At 40.1% G+C, this 26,720-nt stretch overlaps 1 protein-coding gene across 10 annotated transcripts in view; it reads right to left on the bottom strand.

Moving 5' to 3' along the window:
* pomt1 (protein-O-mannosyltransferase 1) overlaps positions 1–26,354 on the bottom strand; it is a 90,134-nt gene extending 63,780 nt beyond the window's left edge. For 4 of the 10 annotated variants that reach the window (XM_069918532.1, XM_069918541.1, XM_069918528.1 and 1 more), the window contains exons 1-3: positions 26,255–26,353; positions 24,658–24,795; positions 18,778–18,884 (exon numbers count right to left, since the gene is read on the bottom strand). In XM_069918532.1, coding sequence (XP_069774633.1) covers positions 18,778–18,884; positions 24,658–24,795; positions 26,255–26,301 — 292 coding nt within the window. In that variant the 5' untranslated portion in view covers positions 26,302–26,353. The other 6 variants (XM_069918518.1, XM_069918511.1, XM_069918515.1 and 3 more) reach the window with 6 other exon arrangements.
* Between the last annotated feature and the right edge of the window lie 366 nt (positions 26,355–26,720).

The following is a 26,720-nucleotide window of genomic DNA, read 5'->3' on the forward strand; positions in this document are numbered from 1 at the left end:
TACATCAACTTCACAGGTGGACAAATCTAACACTTGTTTGGCAGGTGAGGTGACTTCCAACTAGGCTCGAGCCAGAGAGGTCACATGAATCCACAATCCACATTCCCACCAAATTCCAGACCAAGAAGCCACATGACCCTCCACAATCCATGCTACTCTCTGACCAGAGTGCTCTCTGTAACTGCCACCTTCAATATGCCTAATCATTCCATTCTTTTGCATGGTTCATAACTTAAGACATCTCCAGTCATTCCCCAAGAGCATCTACTTCCAGTGCCAAAATACACCCTCTCTCCTTCAAATTTTACATCTACTGCCATGGAAGTCCTCAACTATTCCTTAAATACTTCCAGAAACAAAGGATGAATTTTCTCCCAGACTCCACCCTGGACAAACTAACTCAATCAAGATTAAATTAACCAGCATCTTTCCATTTTCAGTGGCACTAAACTTTAACCCTTTCCCTCACCAATATCTACTGGCAATGCATCACCTTTAACAATTCCCTTTACCATTCAACTTGAATTATATGCCATCTAATATTCTATCGTAAGACCGTAGAACATCTTGAACCACGCTATTAGTTAAATCCTCTCTCTCTCAACTCCTATTTGGTGATTTAAGGTGCTTATAGAGTCCCTATGAATATTTTTAATTTTTACAAGGGTCTATATTCAAAGTTATTGTCCAAAGTGTAACTGAGCATAAATAGTCATCTAGGTCTGAGCCATACCATACAGGCATGAATGATTAATGCTATGCAAAAAAGTGCCATGGCCCTTCATCACAACAAGCATCTTGTCTCACCCAAAGAAGTAATGATACAGTGATCTGCAGCAAAGTCGAAATGCTCTGGGAATCCTCAGCGTTAACTGATGATTTGTCAAATAGGAGCATAAAAACATTCTCCACATAATTCATTTGACTCCAATGGACTTCATCATCCACAACCCAAGGGAGACACTATCAAACAAGCAGGCAGAGATGTGAAGGAAACCTCCTTAAGTAGTAACAAAACCAACACAAGGGCTAAAATTACTTTGACCTTGTCTTCACCAATCTATCTGTTGTCAATATACTCATTCACAAAAATGTTTGCTGAAGTAACCATCATACAACATTTGAGAAGACAAAGTCATTCTTCAGACAATTGTGTTACACGGCACTAACAATGTTCTGAATGGCAAAAAATATGATCTTGTATTTCAAACTTGGATATTCATGTGAAAAAAAAAGCACTACATACAACTAAAGTTTGATTTGCCAACCTGGCAAGGTATCACAGGAGTAAATGTGTTAAACAACACAAGCAACATTCAATAGAGTCAGGCAATTCCACAAACCAAAGAATCAGATCCAAGCACTTCAGTGGTGTCACAGCCAGATGTGGTGGACAATTAATTAGCAAACAGGAGGGAGCTTCAATAACATTTGCATCTTCGATAATGGTGGAACAAAACACGAGTGTCAAAGACAATGGTGAAGCACTTTCAACACCTTCAACCAAAGTGCTGAATAGATTTCCATCTCAGTTTCCTCCTGACTCCACAATCGTAGTCTAATTAATTTAATTTCAGGCAATATCTAGAAAAGTCTAAAGGGCATGAACATTGAAAAAGCTTTAGTACAGAACAATCCCAGTTGTAGTGTTGAAGACCGGTGCTCAAGAACTAGCCACACTTTCTCCGAAGTTGCTCCAGTGAATTTACAAAACTTGTATTTAACAAGAGTGTGTAGCAGCCCATGGCCCACGCCTTGGACCAACACCAGAAATGGCTGTTAAACGCAGCGACCAGCAAGACCTCGCACAGGCTGAGACGCCTGTTTCCATAGGCCACCAGTAGAATGGTGAAACTGGCCAACCATCGCCAGCGGATCACAAGGGGCCCAATTGGGACCCGGATGCTGGAACCAACCAATCAATGGCTGGCCCGTTCAAGTCACGCCCCAGTGGTGACATGGCTGAGCTCACTATAAAAGTCAGAGCTGCCCCTGAATAAATTCACTCTACCAGCATACACGTCTTCTTTCCTCTCCAAGTTTCAAGCTACAGCCCAGGAGCTATAACCGTGAGCTATAACCTGGCTGTAGCAGTAGCGAACCCGCTACAGTGGTGGTCCCAACCAGTCCAAACGGTGTTTTAGACCCGACGATGGAGCAACAACCAGAGATCAATGCCATCGTGTTGAAATTGCCCTGCTTCTGGAGCGCCCAACCACAGGTGTGGGTCCAGCAACTGAGGTGCAGTTTGACATTCGAAGGATCTCCAAGGACAACACACGCTACTACTACGTGGTCAGTGCCCTCGACCAGGACACGGCAGCTAGATTATCGATTTCCTACAGCAGCCATTTCCCCCCCCCACCACTTCCAGAACAAGGAAAGTATGTGGCTTTCAAAGAGCTACTAACCTGCACTTTCGGGCTCTCAAAGCGCGAGCGCGCTGCCTGTCTGCTGCATATTGACAGTTTGGGGGACAGGGCCCCATCCGCCCTCATGAACAACATGCTCGTTCTCTGCAATGGCCATACCTCTTGCCTGCTGTTCCAGAAAATATTCCTGGAGAAGCAGCTCATCGTGGTGGAGAATTTCGAGGACCTCAGAAAGGCAGCCACCCGAGCAGATGTGCTATGGGCAGCGAAGAGGGATACTTGTGCTTCAATTGACCAGGTGACGACATCATGTCAACAGCGCCAGTCACGAAGAACACTAACTGGCCATCTGACTGACCATCCGACTGATCGACAAACTGAATGAGATGCCCCACCGGTGAGCTGCACTATTATTATCATCAACAGTGAGCTCTGATGCCCAGCGATGCCACTCCCCCACATGTTCCAGGGAAACAGGCTGACCATCGTTAATGGCTGCGACACCAGCCAACTGCATAGCCTCCTACATATCCAGGGCTAGTTGTCAGACTGACGCTTCTTAGTGGACACTGGGGCACAATACAGCATCATCCCCCCCCACCAGCCTTGAGCCTCGCTGCAGCAAAATGGGCCAAGGACTCTGAGCGACAAACAGCTCCATTATCCAAACGTTCGGCACCCATTCTATGCCCCTCTGCTTCGGGGACTGCCAGTTCACCTGGAAGTTCACTGTGGCAGCAGTGCAGAAACCATTTTTAGGTGTCGACCCTGAGGGCCCACTCCCTCCTGGTGGACATCAAAGGGCGTCGACTGGTACATGCCCGGACATTCCAATTGCTCTCCTTCAACGGCACCAAGCTCACCAACCCCCACCTGCACTCAGTGAGAAATGCCACCAAGTTCGTCAAGATCCTTATGGATTTCCCCACCATCACCATGCCTCACTTCCATTTGGCAGAACCCAAACATGGAGTGAGATACTAGATCATGACTGAGGGCCCTGCCCTCCATGCCAGGGAGCGCCACCTCCCCCCTGACAAACTTAACTTGGCCAGTTAAAAAAAAATTTAAATGAAGGAACTAGGCATTATGCGGTGCTCCTATAGCCCCTGGGCCTCACCCTTCCACATGGTCCACCAGTCAGCGGGTGGATGGAGACCGTGCGGTGACTACCACCGCCTCATTGAGGCCACCATTCTGGACAAGTATCCCAAGTCCCATATTCAAGACTTTACTACGAACTTACAGGGGGCACGGATATTTTCAAAGGTGGACCTCATCAGAGGCTATCACCAAATTCCGGTTCATCCAAATGACATTCCAAAGACGGCCAACATAACCCCTTTGGATTACTTGAATTCCTCCGCATGCCCTTTGGGTTGAAAACTGGGCTCAGACTTTCCAGAAGTTGATGGACACGGTGGGCCAGGATCTTCCCTTTGCATTCATCTACCTCAACGACATTCCAATTGCCAGCCACACCTGCACTGAGCATGCCACCCACTTACAGCAACTGTTCTCCAGTCTGATCGATTTTGGCCTCACCATCAATCCAGCCAGGTATCAATTTGGCCAAGAGACTATCGATTTCCTGGCTCATCAAATCGATTGTCACGGGCCCAGACCATTACCAGCGAAGGTGGAAGCTATATGCTCATTCTCCATGCCTTCAACAGTGAAAGGGCTACAGGAGTTTGCAGGTATGGCCAACTCCTATCACCGGTTCATACCTGCAGTGGCATGATTCATGAGCCCACTCTTTCCCCTCATGGCAGGGCCCAATAAAAACTTACAAAGGGCCTAAGAGGCCACCAAGCCCTTCCAAGCGACTAAGAATGCCCTAGCCAACGCCACCCTCCTTGTGCACCCCAGGAGAGACAACCTGACCGCCCTCACCACAGACGTCTCCAGCACAGCGATCAGGGGTGTACTCGAGCAGCTCGAAGGTGGACATTGGCAACCACTGGCCTTTTTCAGTAAACACCTCGGGCCACCAGAGCTCATGTACAAGGCCTTTGACAGAGAACTGTTCACCTTACACCTGGCAATTTTGCACTTTCGATACTTCCTGGAGGGCAGGAAGTTCAAAATTTACACCGACTACAAACCCGTGGTCACAAAGGCAGCAGCAGCACCTGTCTTACATCTCTGAATTTACTACAGACAGTGAGCATATAGCCGGGAAATCCAATGTAGTGGTCGATGCCCTATCCGAGCCGGTTATCTTGGCAGTACACAACCCTAACCCTGGCATCGACTATATGGCCCTGGCGGAGGTGCAGCAGGCAGACCCTGACATTCCAGAGTACCGGACAGCGCTCACTGGCTTACACCTGGAGGACATCCAGATTGCCCCTGGCAATTGCACGCAGCTCTGCAACACCTTGACAGGTAAACCTCGCCCTTTTGTTCAAGCCGCATGGAGGAGGCAGTGTTTGACTCAGTCCATAACTTGGCTCCCCCTGAAATCAGGACTACTGTTAAGGAAGGAGCCACATGATGGAGTAATGGCCGGTCATGAAAACCAGCCCTCTCCAGGAAAACAGGAAAAAAGTTAGAAAAAGACAAAGCACAACAAAAATAAAAGAAGGCCTTAACTGCACGAAGGAACAGGATGCAGTGGTGGCGAAGAGCGCCTGACCCCTGAGGTCAGTGCCTGCCCTGTGGAGTCGCGACTCATCTGCCGGTGGACTTCAAAAATGGCTCTCGGAGCCAAACAAAAGTGCACAACCAACGGAAACAAGGGAAAAAGAGGACACTGGTGGGAGGGGGGCCCAGCAGAGAAGCAGACAGCCGCAGAGCGAACAGCTGAGGGACACCCAACACCAGGGCGCTCAGCTGGAAGACAAGAAAGGCAGGAGAGAAGGGAGCGATGTGGGAGAGAGACAGAGAGACGACCAGCAAGAAGATCAACGGCAGGAGGCACAACAGAGGAGTAGCCCAAGAGGGGAGGCCCAGCAACAAGAGGCAGACAAAGAGGTGCAAGCAGATCCACAGGAAAAACAGAAGAGACACAGACACAAAGAAGAGAAGAAGTCACAAACACAGAAGAAGAAGACCAAGATTTGTCCATCAGTTATAACTGATGGACAAAGAGAAATAGAAGGTAAAATTAATGGACAAAGAGAAATAGAAGGTAAAACTGATGGACAGAATATAGATAAAGTTTTTTTTTGAAGAACAAATGAGGTCACTAAAAGAATGGTTATCATTAGAATTTAATGCAATTAAAAGGAAAATGAAAAGAACAGAAGATAAAATGCAAAGGTTAGAACTGGTAATGACAGAAATAGGGAAAAGAGTAGAGAATGTGGAAGAGCAGGAAACAGCTGTAGAAATGGAAGTAATTAACTTAAGAGAAAAATTGGAAGAAAGTGACAAAAAAAATTAAAGAGACACAAGAGTTGTTAACTCAGAAAATTGATATGTTGGAAAATTATAGTAGATGAAACAACATAAAAATAGTGGGCCTGACGGAAGGTGAAGAAAGCACAGACATGAAGGAATTTATAAAAGGATGGATCCCAAAGGTCCTGGGAACGACAGAAATACAGGAAGAAATGGAAAAGGCTCACAGAGCACTAGCTCTGAAACCACAGCCACATCAAAAATCAAGATCCATCTTAGTAAAATTTTTGAGATACACAACAAGAGAAAATATACTGGAACGGGCAAGGAATAAAGTTAGAGAAGACAATAAACCATTGGAATACAAGGGTCAAAAAATATTTTTTTTACCCATAGTTTTGAACACTTAAAAAGGAGGAAGGAATTTAATACAGCAAAAACGATTTTATGGAAAAAAGGTTACAAATTTATGTTAAGACATCCAGCTGTGCTTAAAATATTTACACCCGGGGAGCAAAACACACTGTTCTCGGATCCAGAGGAAGCGCTAGAATTCGCAGAACGTTTGCGGGACAGAAGAAGAGATTAAGAGGTGTAATAAGAATGAAGAACGGCGATAAAGTATATATAAAGATGTAAAAACAATGTATATGTAAATAACTAAAGAAGGAAAACAGAAGGAAAGGAAGGAAGTAAGGGTGGAAAAAAAAGCTTTGTTACATGTGTTTTAAAAAAATGTGTTTTCTGGGGAGGGCTGGGGGGTGGGGGAAAGGGAAGAACCGTCACTGCAAAATCAGTTAACGCTGCGAGCAAGATTACAATCCAAATGAAAAGGGTAATTGTGGTTGCCCGCCAAGGGATAAGGGGCAACTCAGAGTGGGAGGGTACTTTTGGGGTTAAGGTATTAGTGGGTGTGGGAAATGCGGGGGTACTTTATGTTTTAAATGTGCTGTCATTCATTAAGTTTAATAAGAGAAAACTAAGAGATGAAAATGGGGAAAAGGGGGATGGAGGTGACGAAGAGGTGGAAAAGAAATATAAATAAGATATAAGATGGCCATGTTCAACTATATGACTATAAACATTAATGGAATACATAACCAAATTAAAAGGAAGAGGCTACTAAATTTATTGAAGAAGGAAAAAATAGATATAGCATTTGTGCAGGAAACACATCTAACTGAAGTGGAACATAACAAATTAAAGAGAGACTGGGTAAGACACGTAGCGGCAGCATCTTATAATTTTCAAAAGCTAGAGGTGTGGCCATACTATTAAACAAAAATGTACCAATTAAAATAGAGGAGGAAATATTAGATCCGGCAGGGAGGTATGCAATGATAAAATGTCAGATATACTCAGAATTTTGGAATTTGCTCAATATATGCGCCCAATGAGGAGGATCAAAAGTTTATGCAGGATATTTTTTTGAAGATTGCAGACACACAAGGAAATATATTGTTAGGAGGATATTTTAACCTTAATTTGGACCCAATGTTGGATAAAACTGGGAAAAAAAACAAGTAATAAGAATAAAGTAGCAAAATTTATGATTAAATCAATTCAGAAAATGAAACTTATGGATATATGGAGGAAGCAGCACCCAAAAGAGAAGGAATATTCATATTATTCGAGTAGATATAAAACTTACTCAAGGATTGATATGTTTTTGTTCTCAGCCCATATGCAAGGGAAAGTTAGGAAAACTGAGTATAAAGCTAGACTACTATCAGATCATTCACCCCTATTATTAGAAGTAGAACTGGAGGACATCCCACCAAGAACATATAGATGGAGGTTAAATTTCATGCTACTTAAAAGGAATTTAGGGAGTTTATTGAACACCAAATTAAAACATATTTTGAAATAAACACAGGATCAGTGAAAGATAAATTTATATTATGGGATGCAATGAAAGCCTTCATTAGAGGGCAGATAATAATTTATGTGACTAAGATGAAAAAGGATTACAATCAGGAAACAGTATTATTAGATTAAAGAGTGAAGGGTTTTTTTTTGTGTTTATAAAAAAAAGCATAAGAAAGTATTTGATTGTTTAAAAAACTAAAAATTGATGTGTTTTTTTTGTAAAGTTTATTCAGTAGATAAGGAATATTTGAAATTTAAATGTGAATGGGATGGATAAGGTTTTTTTTATATTTTTTCTTTAACTTTAAGGTGAAAGGAGTGGTAATTCTGGTGTATATTATTTTGCTATTTTAGTTATAGAACGAAGGGAATAATGGTGAAAGTTATAAATTGAATTGTATAATTCTTAATGAGGCTTGAATTTTGTTTGTGGTTTATGCTCTATTTGTTGAGGATATAGATTTCGTTGTAGATGTGTTTTTATTATTTGGATATCTGAATTTTAGCGTCATGATTGGGGATATTTAAATGTGGTATTGGAGCTTTTATTGGATAATTATTCAAGAGTAAAAGGGAAAAATGGTGGAAGAGTACTAAAATTGAATTGTACAATGTTTAATGAGATTTGAATTTTGTTTTAAGATGGTGGTTTATGTGACTAATACATCCGGTACCGCACGGATGGCAGTCTCTTCAATCTGAGGCGCCTGCAAGCTCACACCAAGACACAAGAGAAACTTGTCCGTGAACTACTCTTTGCAGATGATGCCGCTTTAGTTGCCCATTCAGAGCCAGCTCTTCAGCGCTTGACGTCCTGCTTTGCGGAAACTGCCAAAATGTTTGGCCTGGAAGTCAGCCTGAAGAAAACTGAGGTCCTCCATCAGCCAGCTCCCCACCATGACTACCAGCCCCCCCACATCTCCATCGGGCACACAAAACTCAAAACGGTCAACCAGTTTACCTATCTCGGCTGCACCATTTCATCAGATGCAAGGATCGACAATGAGATAGACAACAGACTCGCCAAGGCAAATAGCGCCTTTGGAAGACTACACAAAAGAGTCTGGAAAAACAACCAACTGAAAAACCTCACAAAGATAAGCGTATACAGAGCCGTTGTCATACCCACACTCCTGTTCGGCTCCGAATCATGGGTCCTCTACCGGCACCACCTACGGCTCCTAGAACGCTTCCACCAGCGTTGTCTCCGCTCCATCCTCAACATCCATTGGAGCGCTCACACCCCTAACGTCGAGGTACTCGAGATGGCAGAGGTCGACAGCATCGAGTCCACGCTGCTGAAGATCCAGCTGCGCTGGATGGGTCACGTCTCCAGAATGGAGGACCATCGCCTTCCCAAGATCGTATTATATGGCGAGCTCTCCACTGGCCACCGTGACAGAGGTGCACCAAAGAAAAGGTACAAGGACTGCCTAAAGAAATCTCTTGGTGCCTGCCACATTGACCACCGCCAGTGGGCTGATAACGCCTCAAACCGTGCATCTTGGCGCCTCACAGTTTGGCGGGCAGCAGCCTCCTTTGAAGAAGACCGCAGAGCCCACCTCACTGACAAAAGGCAAAGGAGGAAAAACCCAACACCCAACCCCAACCAACCAATTTTCCCTTGCAACCGCTGCAATCGTGTCTGCCTGTCCCGCATCGGACTGGTCAGCCACAAACGAGCCTGCAGCTGACGTGGACTTTTTACCCCCTCCATAAATCTTCGTCCGCGAAGCCAAGCCAAAGAAAGAAAGATGATGATAGATGCGAAGTTAGTTGATATTTGGTGAAGGTTTATCTCTATAGAGAAAGTTTTTTTTTCATTTTTTTTTTCTCATGCTACAATTTTTTTTAAAGAATTGATTATTGTTTAAGAATTTTTGATAGACAATGTTACTAACTTTACTAATTTTTTATATTAAGTTTGAGTTAAATATATGTTTCATCTTAACTCTGTTTGTTAAATATATGCATTTAAGTTTGATTTAAATATGTTTTTTAAGTCTGATATCTTAGTATTAATTACTTTTCTTTTTGTTAGTATTTTAATCGGTTATGTTTTTGTTTTTTTTGTAAGTGGGTTTTTTTTCTCACATATATTATTAACTTTATTAATTCTTCACTCTATTTTGGGGGGGAAAGGGGGGGTTGGACTAATTTGAGTTGGGTTATTAATATGTAATAATTATTGGGGAGGGTATAGTTTATTTAGATTACTGATACTGTATTGTAATTTTATTATTTTGTTCTTATTTTTTTTAATGTAATTCTATATGTTATTCATGTTATAAAATCTTAAATAAAGTTTAAAAAAAACAATCAGGAAACAGAACAGTTGGAAAGGGAGATAGTAAATACAGAAAAGGAATTAGTAAAAAGGGATGATATAACGAAAAGGAGAGAATTTGGTTGACAAAAAAATAAAATAAGAAACATTACAGTAAACTTAACAAATTGGGGCTCAAAAATAAATGGTCTGGACGATTGCCATTATATAATAATCAACTTGTTCTTTTTACAGTCTCTAATATCACCTTGAAACAATGGGAAAGGAAAGGAATAAAAAACTTATCTGATTGTTTTTCTGAGGGATGTTTTTGTTCCTTTGATGAATTACAAAGAAAATTTGGTATTAGTGGAAATTCTGTATTTGTGTATTATCAATTAAGATCTTTTGTAAAACAGATATGATCTTACTGCCTGATTCTAATTTTGAGGAATATGTACTTTCAATACCAAAAAAGGGATATATATCTGATTTATATTGTATTTTACAAGAAACCAAAAGTAAAAAAGATTGGGATAAAGATAAATTGAAATGGGAAAAAGATTTAGGTTTTACAATAGCTGAAGAAGCCTGGATGGAAATTTGCCAGAAGAGTATTCGGAAATTAATTAATGCTAGATTAGCGATGATTAATTATAATTTTATACATCAGTTATATTTAACACCGGAGAAACTAAAAAAGCTTGGCCTTAGTAAGTCGGATTGCTGTTTTCGTTGTGACCAGACGGCTAATACTTTTTTGCACACTGTCTGGCTTTGTGATCGATTGCAACAGTTTTGGAAAGGTATTCAATCTATACTTAATAGTTTATATAATATCTGTCTTGTATTAGATCCTAATATATTTTTATTAGGGAATATGCAATCACTAATTGATTTAGGTTTAAAGGATTATCAGATTTCCTTTATCTATTTAGCTTTAGCTGTGGCCAAGAAATGTATAGCACTTACTTGGAAAGATAGAAATATATTAACTTTAGATAGGTGGTATTTGGAGATGAAATTTTGTTTGACTATGGAAAGGATATCTTTTTCAATTCAGGATAGGATGTCTTTTTATAGGTCAAAGTGGACTCCGTTTGCATTTAAGTTTGCTTTAAATATGTTTTTAAGTGTGATATTTTAGTATTGATAACTTTTTTTGCTAGTATCTTTTCTTGTTATGTTTTATCTTTTTTTGTAAGTGGGCTTTTTTTTCCTATATATTTTGTATATATTGTTCATTTTATTAACTCTTCACTCTTTATTTTGGGGGGGTAAACTAATTTTAAGTTAGGTTATTAATGTTGTGTAATAATCATTGGGGGGGTTAGTTTATTTAGTTTACCGATGTGGTACTGTAATTTTATTATCTTTTTTTTAAATGTAATCTTCTATTTTATTCATGTTATAAAATCTTAAATAAAGTTTTAAAAAAATAAACATTACAAACGTACAAGGTGGAGAAGAACATAATGAAAACAAAGCAAAAGTATTATGAACTGGGAGAAAAAAAACACATAAAATATTAGCCTGGCAACTTAAAACAGAACAAGCTAAAAGAATGGTATTGGCATCAAGGAAAAAGGACAAACAAATTACATATAACCCAACAGAGATTAATGAAAATTTTAAGGAATTTTATGAACAATTATACCAAACTGAGAACAAGGGAAAAGATGACAAAAAAGAGGAATTTTTACCTAAAATTGAACTGCCAAAATTGCAAGAAGAGGAACAAAACAAACCAATAAAACCATTTGAAATAGAGGAAGTACAAGATATATTTAAAAAAAACTGCCGAACAATAAAAAACCAGGAGAGGATGGATTTCCAATAGAATTTTATAAAACATTTAAAGAGTTATTAATTCCTCCTCTCCTGGAAGTAATGAACCAGGTAGAAGAAACACAAAACTTGCCAGATTCATGTAAGACAGCAATAATTACAGTAATACCAAAGATGGGGAAGGATCCATTAACACCAGCATCATATCGACCAATATCTCTACTTAACTCAGACTATAAGATAATAGCGAAATTATTAGCAAACAGATTGGCCGATTGTGTACCTAAAATAGTAAAACAAGATCAAACTGGATTTATTAAGAAAAGACGAACAGCGGACAATGTCTGTAAATTTATTAATCTAATTCATGCAGTTCAAGGAAATAAGAAACCAACAGTGGCTGTTGCTTTAGACGCAGAAAAAGATTTTGACAGAGTAGAGTGGAACTACTTATTTAAAGTAATACAGAAGTTCAGTCTACCAGAAAAATATATAAATTGGATTAAAGCATTGTATAATGGACCATTGGCGAAAGTAGCAGTAAATGGATATGTATCGAACCAATTTAAATTAAGTAGGTCAACTAGACAAGGATGTCCACTATCCCCCTCATAATTCACCTTTGCAATAGAATCTTTGGCAGAACTGATAAGAATAGAAAATAAAATAAAAGGGATAAAAATAAAGGAGTATAAAATTAGCTTATTTGCAGACGACATTATAGTATAATTAACAGAACCAGAGATATCAATAAAAGAATTACATAAGAAATTGAAGGAATATGGAGAAATATTGGGGTACAAGATCCACGCAAATAAAAGCGAAGTGATGCCAATGAGTAACGCAGATTATACAGAATTTTAAAAGAATCACCATTTAAATGGCAAGCACAAGCAATCCGATACCTAGGGATCAGGTTAGATAATAATTTAAGCCACTTGTACACACTAAATTATCAGCCACTAATAAAGAAATTGCAGGAAGACTTAGAACATTGGAAAAAACTGCCGTTAACGTTGATAGGGAGGGTGAGCTGCATTAAAATGAATGTGTTCCCAAGGATACAATACTTATTTCAAACGTTACCAATTCCCTTAAGAGAACAATAAGGAAATTCTTGTGGAAAGGGAAGAAACCAAGAGTAGCGTTAGATAAATTAACAGAGAGGTATAATCAAGGTGGTTTTCAGTTACCAAATTTTAGAAATTATTATAGAGCCGCCCAATTAAGGTATTTATCAGATTTTTACCAGACAAAGGAAAAACCAGACGAGACTAAGATAGAACTAGATAAAATAGGCGAGAAGGTACAAGAAGATATACTTTATAAGTGGGATGAAAAACTGGTGCAATATAAAAACTCACCAGTATTGCATCATTTACTTAATACATGGAAGAAGATCCACTTAGATAAAAAAAAATAATTACCAAATACCAAAATTATTATTGATGCAAAATCCGCTAATGCCTTTTACAATAGATAACCTTTCCTTTAGAGAATGGGAGAGAAAAGGAATCAAAAGAATAGAAAATTGTTTTTTGGGAAATAATTTATTAACATTTGAACAGTTGAAGTACAAATATGGAATAACTCATGGTACAATGTTTGCATATCATCAATTGAAAGCTTATTTAAAGGATAAAGGGAAACAACTTGAGATTAACTGAAGGAAGCAGCTTTGAATATGTGATTACAGACACAATGATAATTAAAAGATTTATAACAAACATGTATATTAAGTTGCAAGATAAGAAGAATGATGAAATAAACTATAAACCTAAGCTGAAGTGGGAAAAGGATTTAAACATAAAGATAAAAAATGAAGTATGGGAAAAGTTATGTTCTGGAACTATGAAGAATACAATAAACACAAGGTTACGTATGATACAGTATAATTGGCTACACAGGGTATATATTACTCCTCAAAAATTAAAAAAATGTAACTCAACATTATCAGGTAGATGTTTTCGCTGTGAGAAGGAAATGGGAACAACATTACATGCAACTTGGACATGTGCGAAGGTGAATACGTTTTGGGAAGAACTAAATCAGATACTAAATAAAATACGAAAAAAACCAGAGTTATTTATTTTAAAAAACATAAGTAGTAAAGGATAAGGACTCAAATTGGATAAAGCACAAAAAAATTCATTATAATAGCTTTAGCAGTAGCAAAAAAAATGTATAATCTCAACTTGGAAAAGGGAAGAGAGCATGAGTATACAGCAATGGTACGTGGAAATGAATAAATATATTCCATTGAAAAAAATAACATATAATTTAAAAAATAAAGTCATAATGTTTGAACAAATTTGGGAACCAAACATGGAACATATCAGAGAGAGAATGCCTAGGACCTCCATCCCCTAAAATGAAAATGATAAGAAGACAAAACGACTAGATTTAGTGTGTAATAAATAGACGACGCATTTTTCTTCTTTATTTTCCTTTGTGTGAAGTTATTGTTTTATGGTTTTATTGTATTGTATATGTTGAATACCAATGGGTTTTGGGGGGAGTAGGTAGAGGGGAGGGAGGGAAAGGGGGGAAAAAAAGGGAGAAAAGGTCACTGTGTATATTTATTGAGAAACGTTTGTACGTATTTTGGTTGACATGATTCACAGTGTGAAAAATTTTAAAAATGTTTTAAAAAAGGCCAACATGGCCTGTTTCCGCTCCGTAAATGGTTATATGGTTATATAAAAAGGATTACTGTTAAGATGGGGTGACGAGCAGGTACGTCTGGCACGGCCTCTGCAAAGAGGACACACTATGGGCCAGAACTTGTCCTCATTGCTAGTCGTCCAAAATTCAGACCCACATCAAGGTCCCCCCCACCACAGACATTTGAGCCTGCACGTCACCAGTTCGAAACGGTGCCACTATCGAAAGCTTCCACAGAGGCCCTACTCAACACTTGGGTAACGTATTTCAGGGTCCCCGAACTCCTGACTTCAGACAGGGGAGCCCAATTTACTTCTAGTCTGTGGACCGTCTTAGCCCATGCCCTGGGGACCCAACTCCACCACACCACATCACCTGCAAGCCAATGGGTTGCTGGAGAGTTTCCACAGACACCTCAAGGCAGCTTTAATGGCAAGGCTTACTGGATCTAACTGGGCTGATGAGCTTCCCTGGGTCCTGTTGGGAATTCGAGCCACACCCAAGGAGGATCTCGAGGCATCCTCCGCTGAGTTGCTCTACGGCGCACCCCTGGTCATACCGAGCAAATTTGTAATGACCTCTAAGGACTTAGGGGAGCCCCCAGCAACCACACTGTCCTGGCTTCGTGTGTGCCTAGGCACCCTGGCCCCCACCAAGCCTAGACCCCCACGGCCAGCCCCACACATACAACCCCAAGGACTTGGTCGAATGTAAATACGTACTTGTTCAGCACGGGGCACACTGGTCACCTCTCCAGAGACCTTACGAGGGGCCATACCATCTCATAAGAAACAACAGCTCCACCTGTGTTCTGGACATTAATGGGAGAGAGGAGACTTTTACCATCGACCAGTTGAAACCAACCTACTTAGACTCTGATCAGCCCAACATCCATCTGACCCCATGGCGCAGGGGATGGCCTCCTAAGAACTCTGCCCCGATCGTCGGTTCTTGGGGGGGTAGGGGGGGTTGTGTAGCTGCCCGCAGCCCATGCCACGCACCAACACCAGAAATGGCTGTCAAATGCAGCGACCGACAAGACCTCACATGGGCTGAGATTCCCATTTCTATAGGCCGCTGGAGGAACGGTGAAACTGGCCAACCACTGCCGGTGGATCACAGGCCCCTAATGAGGGCCCGGATGCTGGAAATGACCAATCGGTGGCTGGCCCACTCAAGACACGCCCCGATGGTGACGCGGCCGAGCTCACTATAAAAGGCAGAGCTGCACCTGAATAAACGCATTGTCGAATTCACTCTACCAGCATGCGTGTCTTCTTTCCTCAGCAAGTTTCAAGCTGCAGCCCGGGAGCTACAACCGTGAGCTATAACCTGGCTGTAGCGGTAGTGACCCCGCTACAAGTGGAAAACTAATCCAACGTGTCTTCTCCATAAAAGCAGTAAATCTAGTCCATTTCAAGTCTGCTGTCAACTATCAATAAAAATGATGCAAGGTGTCATCAACTGTGGTATCAAGCAACAATTACTCAGACATAACCTGTTCAGCTTGGGTTTCACTAAGTTGATTCAGCCTGAGACCACATTCTTGGTTCTAAATGAGTAACCAGAGCTAACTTTCAGGGATATGGTAAGAGCGGCTGTTCTAGATACCAAGGCAATATTTGAAAGAATAAAAAGATCAAGGAGTTCTAATAAAACTAAAATCAATAAGAATTGATATTTTCTTGGAAATATAGTTATGGTTGTTGATGTCAATCATCCAGCCCCATGACATGAGTGCAGGAGCTTATCAGGCAGTGTATGAGCCTTAAATCAATTTCAGTTGCTTTATCACCGACATTTTCCTCTGCCATAAGGTAGCAAAAGAGAAAATATACCGATGAATGAATAAATATTTAAATCTATGAAAATGAAATATCTTGCCGGATAATGACCATATTCAAAAACAAAATCTGACAAACTCACTCCTAAGAATCAATTATGTTACCAATATTACAGTCCCTTGCCATCAGCATTTGGGGGTCACCAATGAACAGAATTTAACCAAGGTAACCACATAAACATTGTGGCTAGATTGTTTTTTTTTTACATTTTAGACATACAACATGGTAACAGGCCCTATTGACCCACGACGAGCCCTTGCTGCCCAATTACACCCAAATGACCGACAACCCCAGCATGCTTTGAATGGTGGGCAAAACTGGAGTACCCAGAGGAAACCCAAGCAGACACATCGAGGAGATGCAAACTCCTTATAGACAGTTCAGATTCGAACCCCAGATTCAAACACTATAACAGCCAACTGCATCGCCCCTGCGATGACTGCTCTTGATACCAAAGTAGTATGTACCAGTACAAGAAATCAATAAAGACCTAATAAAACTAAATGCAATAAGAGATTGGGTGCGCTGCAGTAGTTACTCAACTCCTGCTTCCCTCAAGCCTTTCCAAAATCCATGAAACGCAATCGAAGAATGTGATGATATATTCATCACTTGCCTGAAGGAGTGCGCTATCAAGAACACTCAGGAAGTTTGATACTACCCTGGACAAAGCAGCCCATTTGTCTTCCTAATATTCATTCTCTCCACTACTGGTACACAATGTAAACTACATGCAAAATGCAGTGCAAATGCCTGCTAAAGTTATGTCAATAGCTCTTCCAAAACATCACCTGCAAGTTCGCCAAATCACACCCCATCCTGACTTGGAAAAGTACTATTGCTCCTTCATAGTTATTGGATTCAATTTTGTAAACCCTGCATCTAACAAAATTATGGGAGTATTTTCACTAGCAATTCAAGGGAGAGGTTTGCCATCAGTTTCAAGAACAAATAGCAACAAATCTAGCCTTGCAAGTGATTCCCATACCCTAAACACTCACTGTCTACCACTGGCACATCATGGCTGCAGTATATACCACCAACAATACGCACTGCAGTTGAATAGATACAGAGGAAAAGTCAAGAGTTCCCAGCTCAAATTACAAAAGCAGACACTGAACAATGAAAAACTGTGTATCACTGCTGGAATTTCTTGAGACAATTAAATGGTCAAGTAGGCTCAGGGGAAGTTTTAAGTGTATAGTGAAACCTCGATTTTACGCACCCTGATATAACGCAATTAGGCATTGGACTCGGAGGTCGGACTCCCAGCAGCACCACATGAACATCAGGCTCCCACATTGATTTAAAATGTATGCAGAATAACTGGTATGTTCCAAATAAAGGAGAAATGGAAATGATGTAGGTACGCAAATTAAACAGGGAAAAACAGTGAAACCCCAATTTAGAGTGACCGCCCCCCCCACCCCGCCATTTATCAAGATAAGATTTTATGGACCCCAATGATCGCATTATCTTGGGGGTTTCACTTTATTTTTATTTGTGAAGAATGAGTAAGTCTGGAAATACAAGGATATTTATTAACACTTAGGTCAAGAAAAAAGATTCTCACCCAGACAATAAACTTGTTGTCAAGATACATATCACAATAAACGAAAAGGGTTGGCCTCTTCATTATATTATAAACAAGGTTATAACACAGAGGCAAAGGCAGAAAAAATTATGCATATGTAGTAAACAGCTAATGATGTGGTTTGATAAAAATATCTATTCTACTCATTACATAGCCTCAAGTCACAGATGTATTAGTGCATAATAATAGAAATTAATTTTCTTTTTAAGGCAGGGTCCTCTCAGGAAGGCCAGAAGCCACTCAGCTTGTATTTTTTCTGGTCATTCTAGGACTTGGGTTTGAGAATTGTTGCTGTTTTGGGTTGGAATGTTTTTAAGTTACCTGGATCCTCAAAATCAGACTGCATTATTTGCAGGTCATTTTCTCATTTAAAACCAATATGTCAATGTGTGTTATAATAACACTGCTCATTTATTTTCCCTGGACTAACAAGCTTTTGTTGCCATGATGACCAGATGTAAACAATATCCTAGTAGCATTAGAATTAAGGTGCTAGTTAGTGATTCAGAAAGACATGTTCAAATTTAAACACAATTAATTCATAAAAATGATCATCTCAATAATTGTAGCTATGAAATTATCAGATTGTCATTACAAATGTATCTGGTTCAGCAAAATCCTACAGGGGAAAAAAATTTGCTATTCTGATCTAATCTGGTGAATACATGCCTCCAGACCAAGGTGTTTGACTCCTGACTGTCTCATTTCAAGTCATTATGGGTGGGCAATAAATGTTGGGATTTCAGCAACATATCCCATGAACAAATAATGTGTTAAAAGATTCTTGTCAGTCCATTTTTTAATTTATGAATAAGCCTTAGAAAAGTCAATAATCTGGTTCCCACAGAGCCAAAGAACAATAACATGAACAAAAATATACCCCCATATTAGATCTATTAGCAGCAACTTAAAAAAGTTATTTGATATTCTTCAAGCAGGTAGGCTTTAATTATTTTAATTGTTAGTGGTACAAGGATGGTGGGTAATGCTGCTATTATTTTAAAACTTTTCTTCAGAAGCTAGTTTCCTTACCTCCAAGAGCCAGAATCATGTGACCAAGGGGAGGTCCACTGTCGTCAATAAAAAACATTTGTTTCACGTATAACGAAACAAATTGTCCATAATAAACTTCATCAAACCTGGGAAAAGATGTTGGATGCCATAATCAATGAACTGCTGAGGAACAGGGAAATACTGAGCTATGTGCATTGGCCAGCTTGATTAATAAATGGTTTCATGATGCATCCAACATACAGATTAAATTACAATTTAATATCACACTGCAAAAATGTTTTTAAATTATCTATTAAAACTTTGTTGGTAGCTAATGTTCTAACTTTGGCAGTATGCTTTGATAATATATTTTTCCCAAGCAATTATGATGCAACATTAGAAATAAGTAAAAATGTTAAAACATAGTACCCTGTATTAGTGTCAATCGATGGCAGGCATCGGCTTGCTGGGCAGAGCACCTGCTTCTAAGTTGCATGACTCTATCTTTTTGTTATATCGACAAAAGCCACTGCTAATCTTCCTGTTATTCACTTTCATTCTTGTTCTCTCAGATACCAGTATTGGCACTGCATTTCAAGATTACAGATAAAAACATTTTGGGTTGAGCACCAAGGGAAAATGGACAAGAAATTAGGTCAATTTGTACTTGCTCTCCTCAGATTTACATTTCTGTAGTTATGAATCTTTAGTGATGTGGCAGAATTTTTTGAAAGTTTTTGTTCAGGATTGAAGGGTGTCTGCTTAGAACAGAGATGCAGAGGAATTTCTTCAGCCAGAGGGCAGTAAATCTGGAATTTGTTGCCACAGGCTATTATGGAGGTGAGGTCATTGGGTGTATTTAAGTCGGAGATTGATAGGTTCTTGATTAGCCAGGGCATCAAAGGTTATAAGGAGAAAGCCAGGCAGTGGGGCAGAGTGGGAAAATGGATCAGCTCATGATTAAATGGTGAGGCAGACTCAATGGGCTGAATAGCCTATTTCTGCTCCTTCTTTTCTTTGGCTTGGCTTCGCGGACGAAGATTTATGGAGGGGGTAAATGTCCACGTCAGCTGCAAGCTCGTTTGTGGCTGACAAGTCCGATGCGGGACAGGCAGACACGGTTGCAGCGGTTGCAGGGGAAAATTGATTGGTTGGGGTTGGGTGTTGGGTTTTTCCTCCTTTGTCTTTTGTCAGTGAGGTGGGCTCTGCGGTCTTCTTCAAAGGAGGTTGCTGCCCGCCAAACTGTGAGGCGCCAAGATGTACGGTTTGAGGCGATATCAGCCCACTGGCGGTGGTCAATGTGGCAGGCACCAAGAGATTTCTTTAGGCAGTCCTTGTACCTCTTCTTTGGTGCACCTCTGTCACGGTGGCCAGTGGAGAACTCGCCATATAACACGATCTTGGGAAGGCGATGGTCCTCCATTCTGGAGACGTGACCCACCCAGCGCAGCTGGATCTTCAGCAGCGTGGACTCGATGCTGTCGGCCTCTGCCATCTCGAGTACTTCGATGTTAGGGATGATGTCGCTCCAATGAATGTTGAGGATGGAGCGGAGACAACTCCGCTCTGCTCCTATATCTTATAGTTAATTCAACTAATTATTTATAATAAAAATAGCTAACTGCTTAATTCAAAGATTTTTCTTCCCCCAAAAATATTATACAAGGACTGGCATACAGGAAACTAGTTTATATCTTTTTAATTCTAAAAATACTCTGTCACAAACTCCTTGTAGTAATTGCTGAATCGTGGAACTCAAAAACCATTTCGCTAACTCAAATTAACAGCTCTGAAAGACAATCAAGCAAGAAGACTATTCTATAAACAATCCATTTTCTTTAATTTTCAGAAAATTTGTTTCTCCCTTCTGAAATTGAAGTTGGGTTACACTAGGCATATCACAGATCAAATTGGAATTGAAGAACCAGTCTGGAAGGAACAAGGGCCATTTCAAAAAGTGATTCAGCATTAACAAAAGAATCACACTTGGGTGTGATCTGCTCCATTTTTATCATCTTCAGGAACAGCATCAAAATGAGGTTACAGGGCATAGCTGAATAATAGACAGACAATTAATTCCTAATCTATAGCCTCTAGGCAATACTACTCTGTCTAATTATCTCCTGCCTTTGGGCCTGTGCTCCTACCCCTGCACCCCCCCCCCCCCCCAACAACCCTTTTGTTTGAGCACCTGTTTACATTTTGTCATACCTTGATGAAGAGCTCAAGCCCGAAACCTTGGTTAAGTATCTTTATCTTTGATACATAAAGAACACTGTTTGACCGGAGGAGTCACGTGATGGAGTAGTGGACGGACAGTGAACTCCAGCCCTCTCCAGAAAAGTCGGGAAAAACAAAGGAAAACACAAAGGCACAGAAATAAAAGTTACAGAAAAGTGAGTATAAAGGTGGAAAGAAGATGGCGACAAAAAAAGAAAAATCAAAATCAACGGTAAGAAGAGAGGAAGAGAAGACAACGGAGGAAAAAGGTGAAGGCCTTACCTGTCCGAAGAGGCCCGCTGTGGAGAGAGGAGCCCGCTACCTCAGGTCGGTAGAAAAAGAACTACAACAATGGCTCACAGAGCCGAGTAAAAGTGCGCAACCGCGCATGAAAAAAAACACACCGACGGGAGGGGGGACCAGCTGGGGAGTCGATCTCCACAGCCGGCAACGACAGCTGCAGAACACCTGCAGCTAGAAGAGACCACAGAAGACAATAGAAACAAGAAAGAAGAGAAGGAAAGGGCAACAAAGAAACAACAGATGGCCAACCCAGAGGAAGAAGAGGAAGAGTACAGTGAAATAGAAGAAGAAAAGAAAGGCAAGATAAAGGAGGTACTTTCTCTTATTAAGGGATACATGGAGTCATTTAAAGAATGGCAAACACAGGAATTTAATGATTTAAGAAAAAGAATAAACAACACAGAAGAGAAAATGAATAAAATAGATATGACCTTAACAGAAATGGGAAAGAAAATGGACAAGATGGAAGAGCGGGCAGTAGCAGCAGAAATGGAGGTAGAGGACTTAAAAAAGAAATTGGAGGAATCTAATAAAAAAACTAAAGAGACACAAGAACTACTAGCTCAAAAAATAAATACAATGGAAAATTATAACAGAAGAAATAACATAAAGATAGTGGGCCTTAAGGAAGATGAAGAAGGCAAGAATATGAGGGAGTTTATAAAAGAGTGGATCCCTAAGACCCTAGGATGTCCAGAACTACAGCAAGAAATGGAAATAGAAAGGGCACATAGAGTAACAAAAACCAAGATCTATTGTAGTAAAATTCCTAAGATATACTACAAGAGAAAAGGTACTGGAGAAGACAATGGAAAAAGTAAGAGAGGGCAACAAACCACTGGAGTATAAAGGGCAAAAAATCTTCATTTATCCAGATATAAGTTTTGAACTCCTAAAGAAGAGAAAAGAGTTCAATACAGCAAAGGCGATTTTATGGAAGAAAGGGTATAAATTTATACTAAAGCATCCAGCGGTATTGAAAATATTTATTCCAGGACAACAAAACAGACTATTCTCGGATCCAGAAGAAGCACGAAAATTTGCCGAATAATTACAAAAATAGACTGAGGGAGGAAGATGGGTAATGAGAGTAAAAATGATCACGATTGATATGTATGTGGGTAAAGACAAAAATAGACTGAGGGATGAAGACGGGTAATGAGAGTAAAAATGATCACGATTGATATGTATGCGGGTAAAGAGGTATAAGAGTGAATAGAGACAATGTGCATACGTGAATGTATCTGTACTTAGAGGAAAATATAGATAGTATAGACAAGAATTAATAAGGGAAGGTAATGGAATAGAGAGAATAAGAAGGGAATTAAAAGAGTGACCTTTGTGACATATGAAAAGTGAAATCTTTTCTGGGGGGGGCTGGGTGGGGGGAAATAGCGGTCACTGCAAAATCAGTTGACGCTTGCGAGTGGATTCGCAAATCCAAATGGAGAGGGGAGATGTGGTTGTCCGACAAGGGATAAAGGACAACTCAGGAGGTGAAGGGGAGATTGGGGATAAAGAAGATAGAAATAGGAGAATAAGGAAAATGTTGGATGTTGTAGGAATGTTGTCTTATAAAGAGTTGAAAATAAGAAAACAGAAATGGAAAAGGAGGAAAGGTAATGATGGAAAAACGGAAAGAGAAGATAAACAAAATATAAAAGGGCTACGCTGAACTATATGGCTTTAAATATTAATGGAATACATAACCAAATTAAAAGGAAGAAACTACTAAATTTAAATGAATAAATGGATTCCATTAGAAAAAATAACATATAGGTTAAGAAATAATATTGAAATATTCGAACAATTATGGGAGCCTTACATTAAATACAATAGCGAAAACCTACCGGGGACAAACATTACTTAAGTTGATGGAAGGAGAAGGAAAGAAAAGAATGGACTCAGTAGAATTTCTGGTGTATTTTTGTTGAATGACAACATTGTCTGACTGGCTTAATGCAACCTAGATTGTATACCTAAAATGGATGAGAGGGGGGGGGTGGGGGGGTGGCTTGGGAGGAGGGAGGGGGGGGAGAAAAAGTCACTGTATATGTGTGAAAAAGAAATAGTGTATATCATGGCTAATGTGATTTATGGTGTGAAAAATTAAAAATTTTTAAAAAAAAAGAACACTGTTTGACCTGCTGAGTTTCTCTGGCATTATGTTTTTACTACAACTTTGTTAGAAGTTATGTAGAAACTGCTAACTTTTGAACAATGGAGGTTGGGCTGATTATAAAGTGCAATTATTTGATGGTCATTTCATAGCTAAGAATGCAGCCTTAATAGAACCCACACATAAAGAGAACCAGTTTTTATATTAGAGGGGTAATACAAAAATCTGTAGACACCAAAATATAAGGTGGTAGATTTGGAAAATTTTGCTGGAGAACAATAGAAAAACTACATCCTATGAAGTACTTAAAATCCCAGTGAACTGGTTTAAAAGATTTAATAAGCAAAATTGAAGTTATGTTTGTGATCTTGACAGAGCATACACTCAATTCCTTTCGAATCTCAAGGCCAGCGGGCTGAAAAGGGAAGTTGAGATGGAAGATTAGCTGTGAACTTAGCCCCGGCACATGATCAATTTCTCCAACAAATCAAAAGAAGCAAATGACAGCATGGGATTTTCTCCAATAGGACATTAAAAACAAAATATCCCAAGTAAGTACTCAAACAATGTTGAGAAACATTAGAAATGTATGGAAAATTATTGCAAATAGAAAAAAAGAAAATATGTCGACAATGGAGATCATCAAGTTATTTTTCCAAATTTAAAGAGATGACCATTTCTTGAAGGTTTTAACTGCTTGCTGGGATGGTGACTGTTATCCAATTTGGGTGAGTCATCTGCCTTAGCTATGCAAATCCCTGTAATGTGGCCGCTGATAGTTTATTTCAATGAACCATCAGTTTAATATCATATGTGGTTATATGAACTTTACAATTCACATCAAGTTTTTTAAGATTATGACATGAAGACCTTGCAATCATCTAGTGGCCATCTTTGATCACCCAATAAGTTGCTGTGGTCTTATTAATATCCTGTTCCACTGTTTAAAATTTGAGCCTATCCCAAAGCTATCTCAATAACTTTTTTTGCTTCCTAAATATGCCCTTCCTGACTTTTAAAACATAATTTAAAAAGCAGTCACAAATGCAAACTTTAAACCTATGCTTTTGACATTAGTTGTTCTGAGATAACCATATAAAATGACCCTTGATAATAGAGCAACGGGGACCACAAGGATCTGAGGTAACTAGGACATAGAGCAGAAACACCTCCTGCCTTTTGTTTTCCTCCAGCACTTATGTATATTTCACAAGGGCCTGAAGATGGGGATAACTTACTTTAAAAAATGCCCATACAAACAAGCAACATCTACTTACACAACAGCTTTTGGGTACCACAGACCCCACAATCTGCTTCCAATTCCGAGGACAGTAAGAATAGCTAGCGTCACATCAACCTGCACTGTGATTATAATTGGCATTTTCAGCAATTCAAACATTTTCCACTTGGTAGTTCTGCAAGAAATAACATGTATTTACACAGATCAGTGAAAAAAAATCCCTTTAGTTTATTTCAGTTAAGTACAGCTATCACTCCCACATTGGCCTTGTTAGTTACCTCAGAACTTGCAGAATCTCAAAGCAAGTCATCCTCGTGGATAGCCACAATAAAATTCACTTTCACAATTTCTGATAAAGTGCCAAACAGATTCAAATTTTGCCATATATAATCTGATCTGGCAGAATTATTTAAAAGCACATACTCAGAGTAAATACATCACTGCTTGCTTTATAAATGAGTCAATAGATGTTAAATTGGACTATTGATAATTAATAAATTTTGTCACATAGAATTGGATAAATTTCATCTGGTGCAATGCAAAAGCAATGCACCTTGCAGAATGCCTAACATCAACTGGGGACAGTAATAAGGAGGTGGCAAGAGTGTTCATAGTGATTAGGTATATAGCTTTGTTGGAGATACATGGGTACAAGATAGCTACACAGCAATAGATCAGGTTTTTTTTTAATGATAGCAAATTTTTAGCTGGAACAATCATGGTTGAAACTGGGTTTGAAACTCCCCAACTGTAAATAGAAGATACTTCAAACTTCTTTGGCCCACCATTTATTAATTTTCTACTTCAAGGAGCAAAGAGGGCATATACAAGTAAATGACAAATAAGGTACTTTCAGGTGGCCAAAATACCCCGATGTAAAGCCGCATTTTCTACCCCTATGCGGCAGTCGGAAGGCCACCTGAAAGAGCAGGAGGCGCCTCCGAGGCACACTTTCCAACCCTCCTCCAAGAGGGATAATCGCAGGAGCACTGAAGTTCCCTGTAAGCGGCTCCAGATGTCTCTCACATTCAGTCAGTGTTAACAAAAAAAAACGGACAATAAGTATTGTCCACTGAACTTTAAGTGTATCCTGCACCTGGGGACCATGAACAAGTTTCATGTTAATATAAGCTACATCAGTTAGACATCAGTGAAATTGTAAATTATAATTAGTTTAACTGTGGACAATACACAATGACTGATCTTAAAGATGATAGGACTCAGATGCCAGGCTTGTTCTCCAGAATATATGTTTGACACCAGAGTTAGAATCTTTCCAATTGGGCATGTCTCCAAGATATTGGTATTTACCCCAGTTCGCCACTTCTCCTCCTGGCCGGGTTGGAGGGGTGTAACCAAGAACTAATTAAGGGTGCTTGACTCCCCGGTCAAGGGGAGACAGCTTCAAGGGTCACCCAACACTCGCTCAGTGGGGGTGGCAAAGTTCAGCCCCGCGGAGTGAGCTCCGAACAGCCGCACTACTCCCCCGGGCTTGGAGGCTTGATCATTTCCTTCTCCACTCACTTCGCCCTCCTGCCTTGAGCTTTTTATTTATTTATTCGTGGCCGATACTGACTGCCTGGGAGTTTCCGAGCTCCGGCCTTGCGAGAGGCTGCCCCGAGCGCGCGCAGTACCTGGGGCTGACGGAAAATGGAAGGCCAAACCCGAGTGCTGACATCATCCGCAGCGTGGGTGCATAGCGACCGTATCCACGTGACGTCCGAGGAACGGCGGCGTGTCACGTGACGGCTGGCGGTACTCCGTCGTGCGAAGTTCGCGTCAGCAACCGCGCCGTGGAAGGATGTGAGGCGGTTCGTGTCCGTCTTCTGCAAGTCTGGCCACCAGGAAACCTTCCATCAAAAGTAGTTGGGATAATGTGAGATGTCTTCTTCTTTAAATCGAGTCCACGCTGCAGGATGGGTCCGGCGATGGCGGCCCTGGCGCAGCAGCGAGTGGGGCGATGCATCTGGAGCCGATCACCTCAATGGAATTCGTAGGGAGATTGTTATTCCAGAACCGGACCCATAATTTCATCATTTTATTACCGTTCCACCGGGGAACGGAGTTTGCTGTCGATTCGTCAGTTTAAATCATTTTGCC

This window comes from Narcine bancroftii, chromosome 1, assembly GCF_036971445.1.
Source record: "Narcine bancroftii isolate sNarBan1 chromosome 1, sNarBan1.hap1, whole genome shotgun sequence".
NCBI lineage: Eukaryota > Metazoa > Chordata > Chondrichthyes > Torpediniformes > Narcinidae > Narcine > Narcine bancroftii.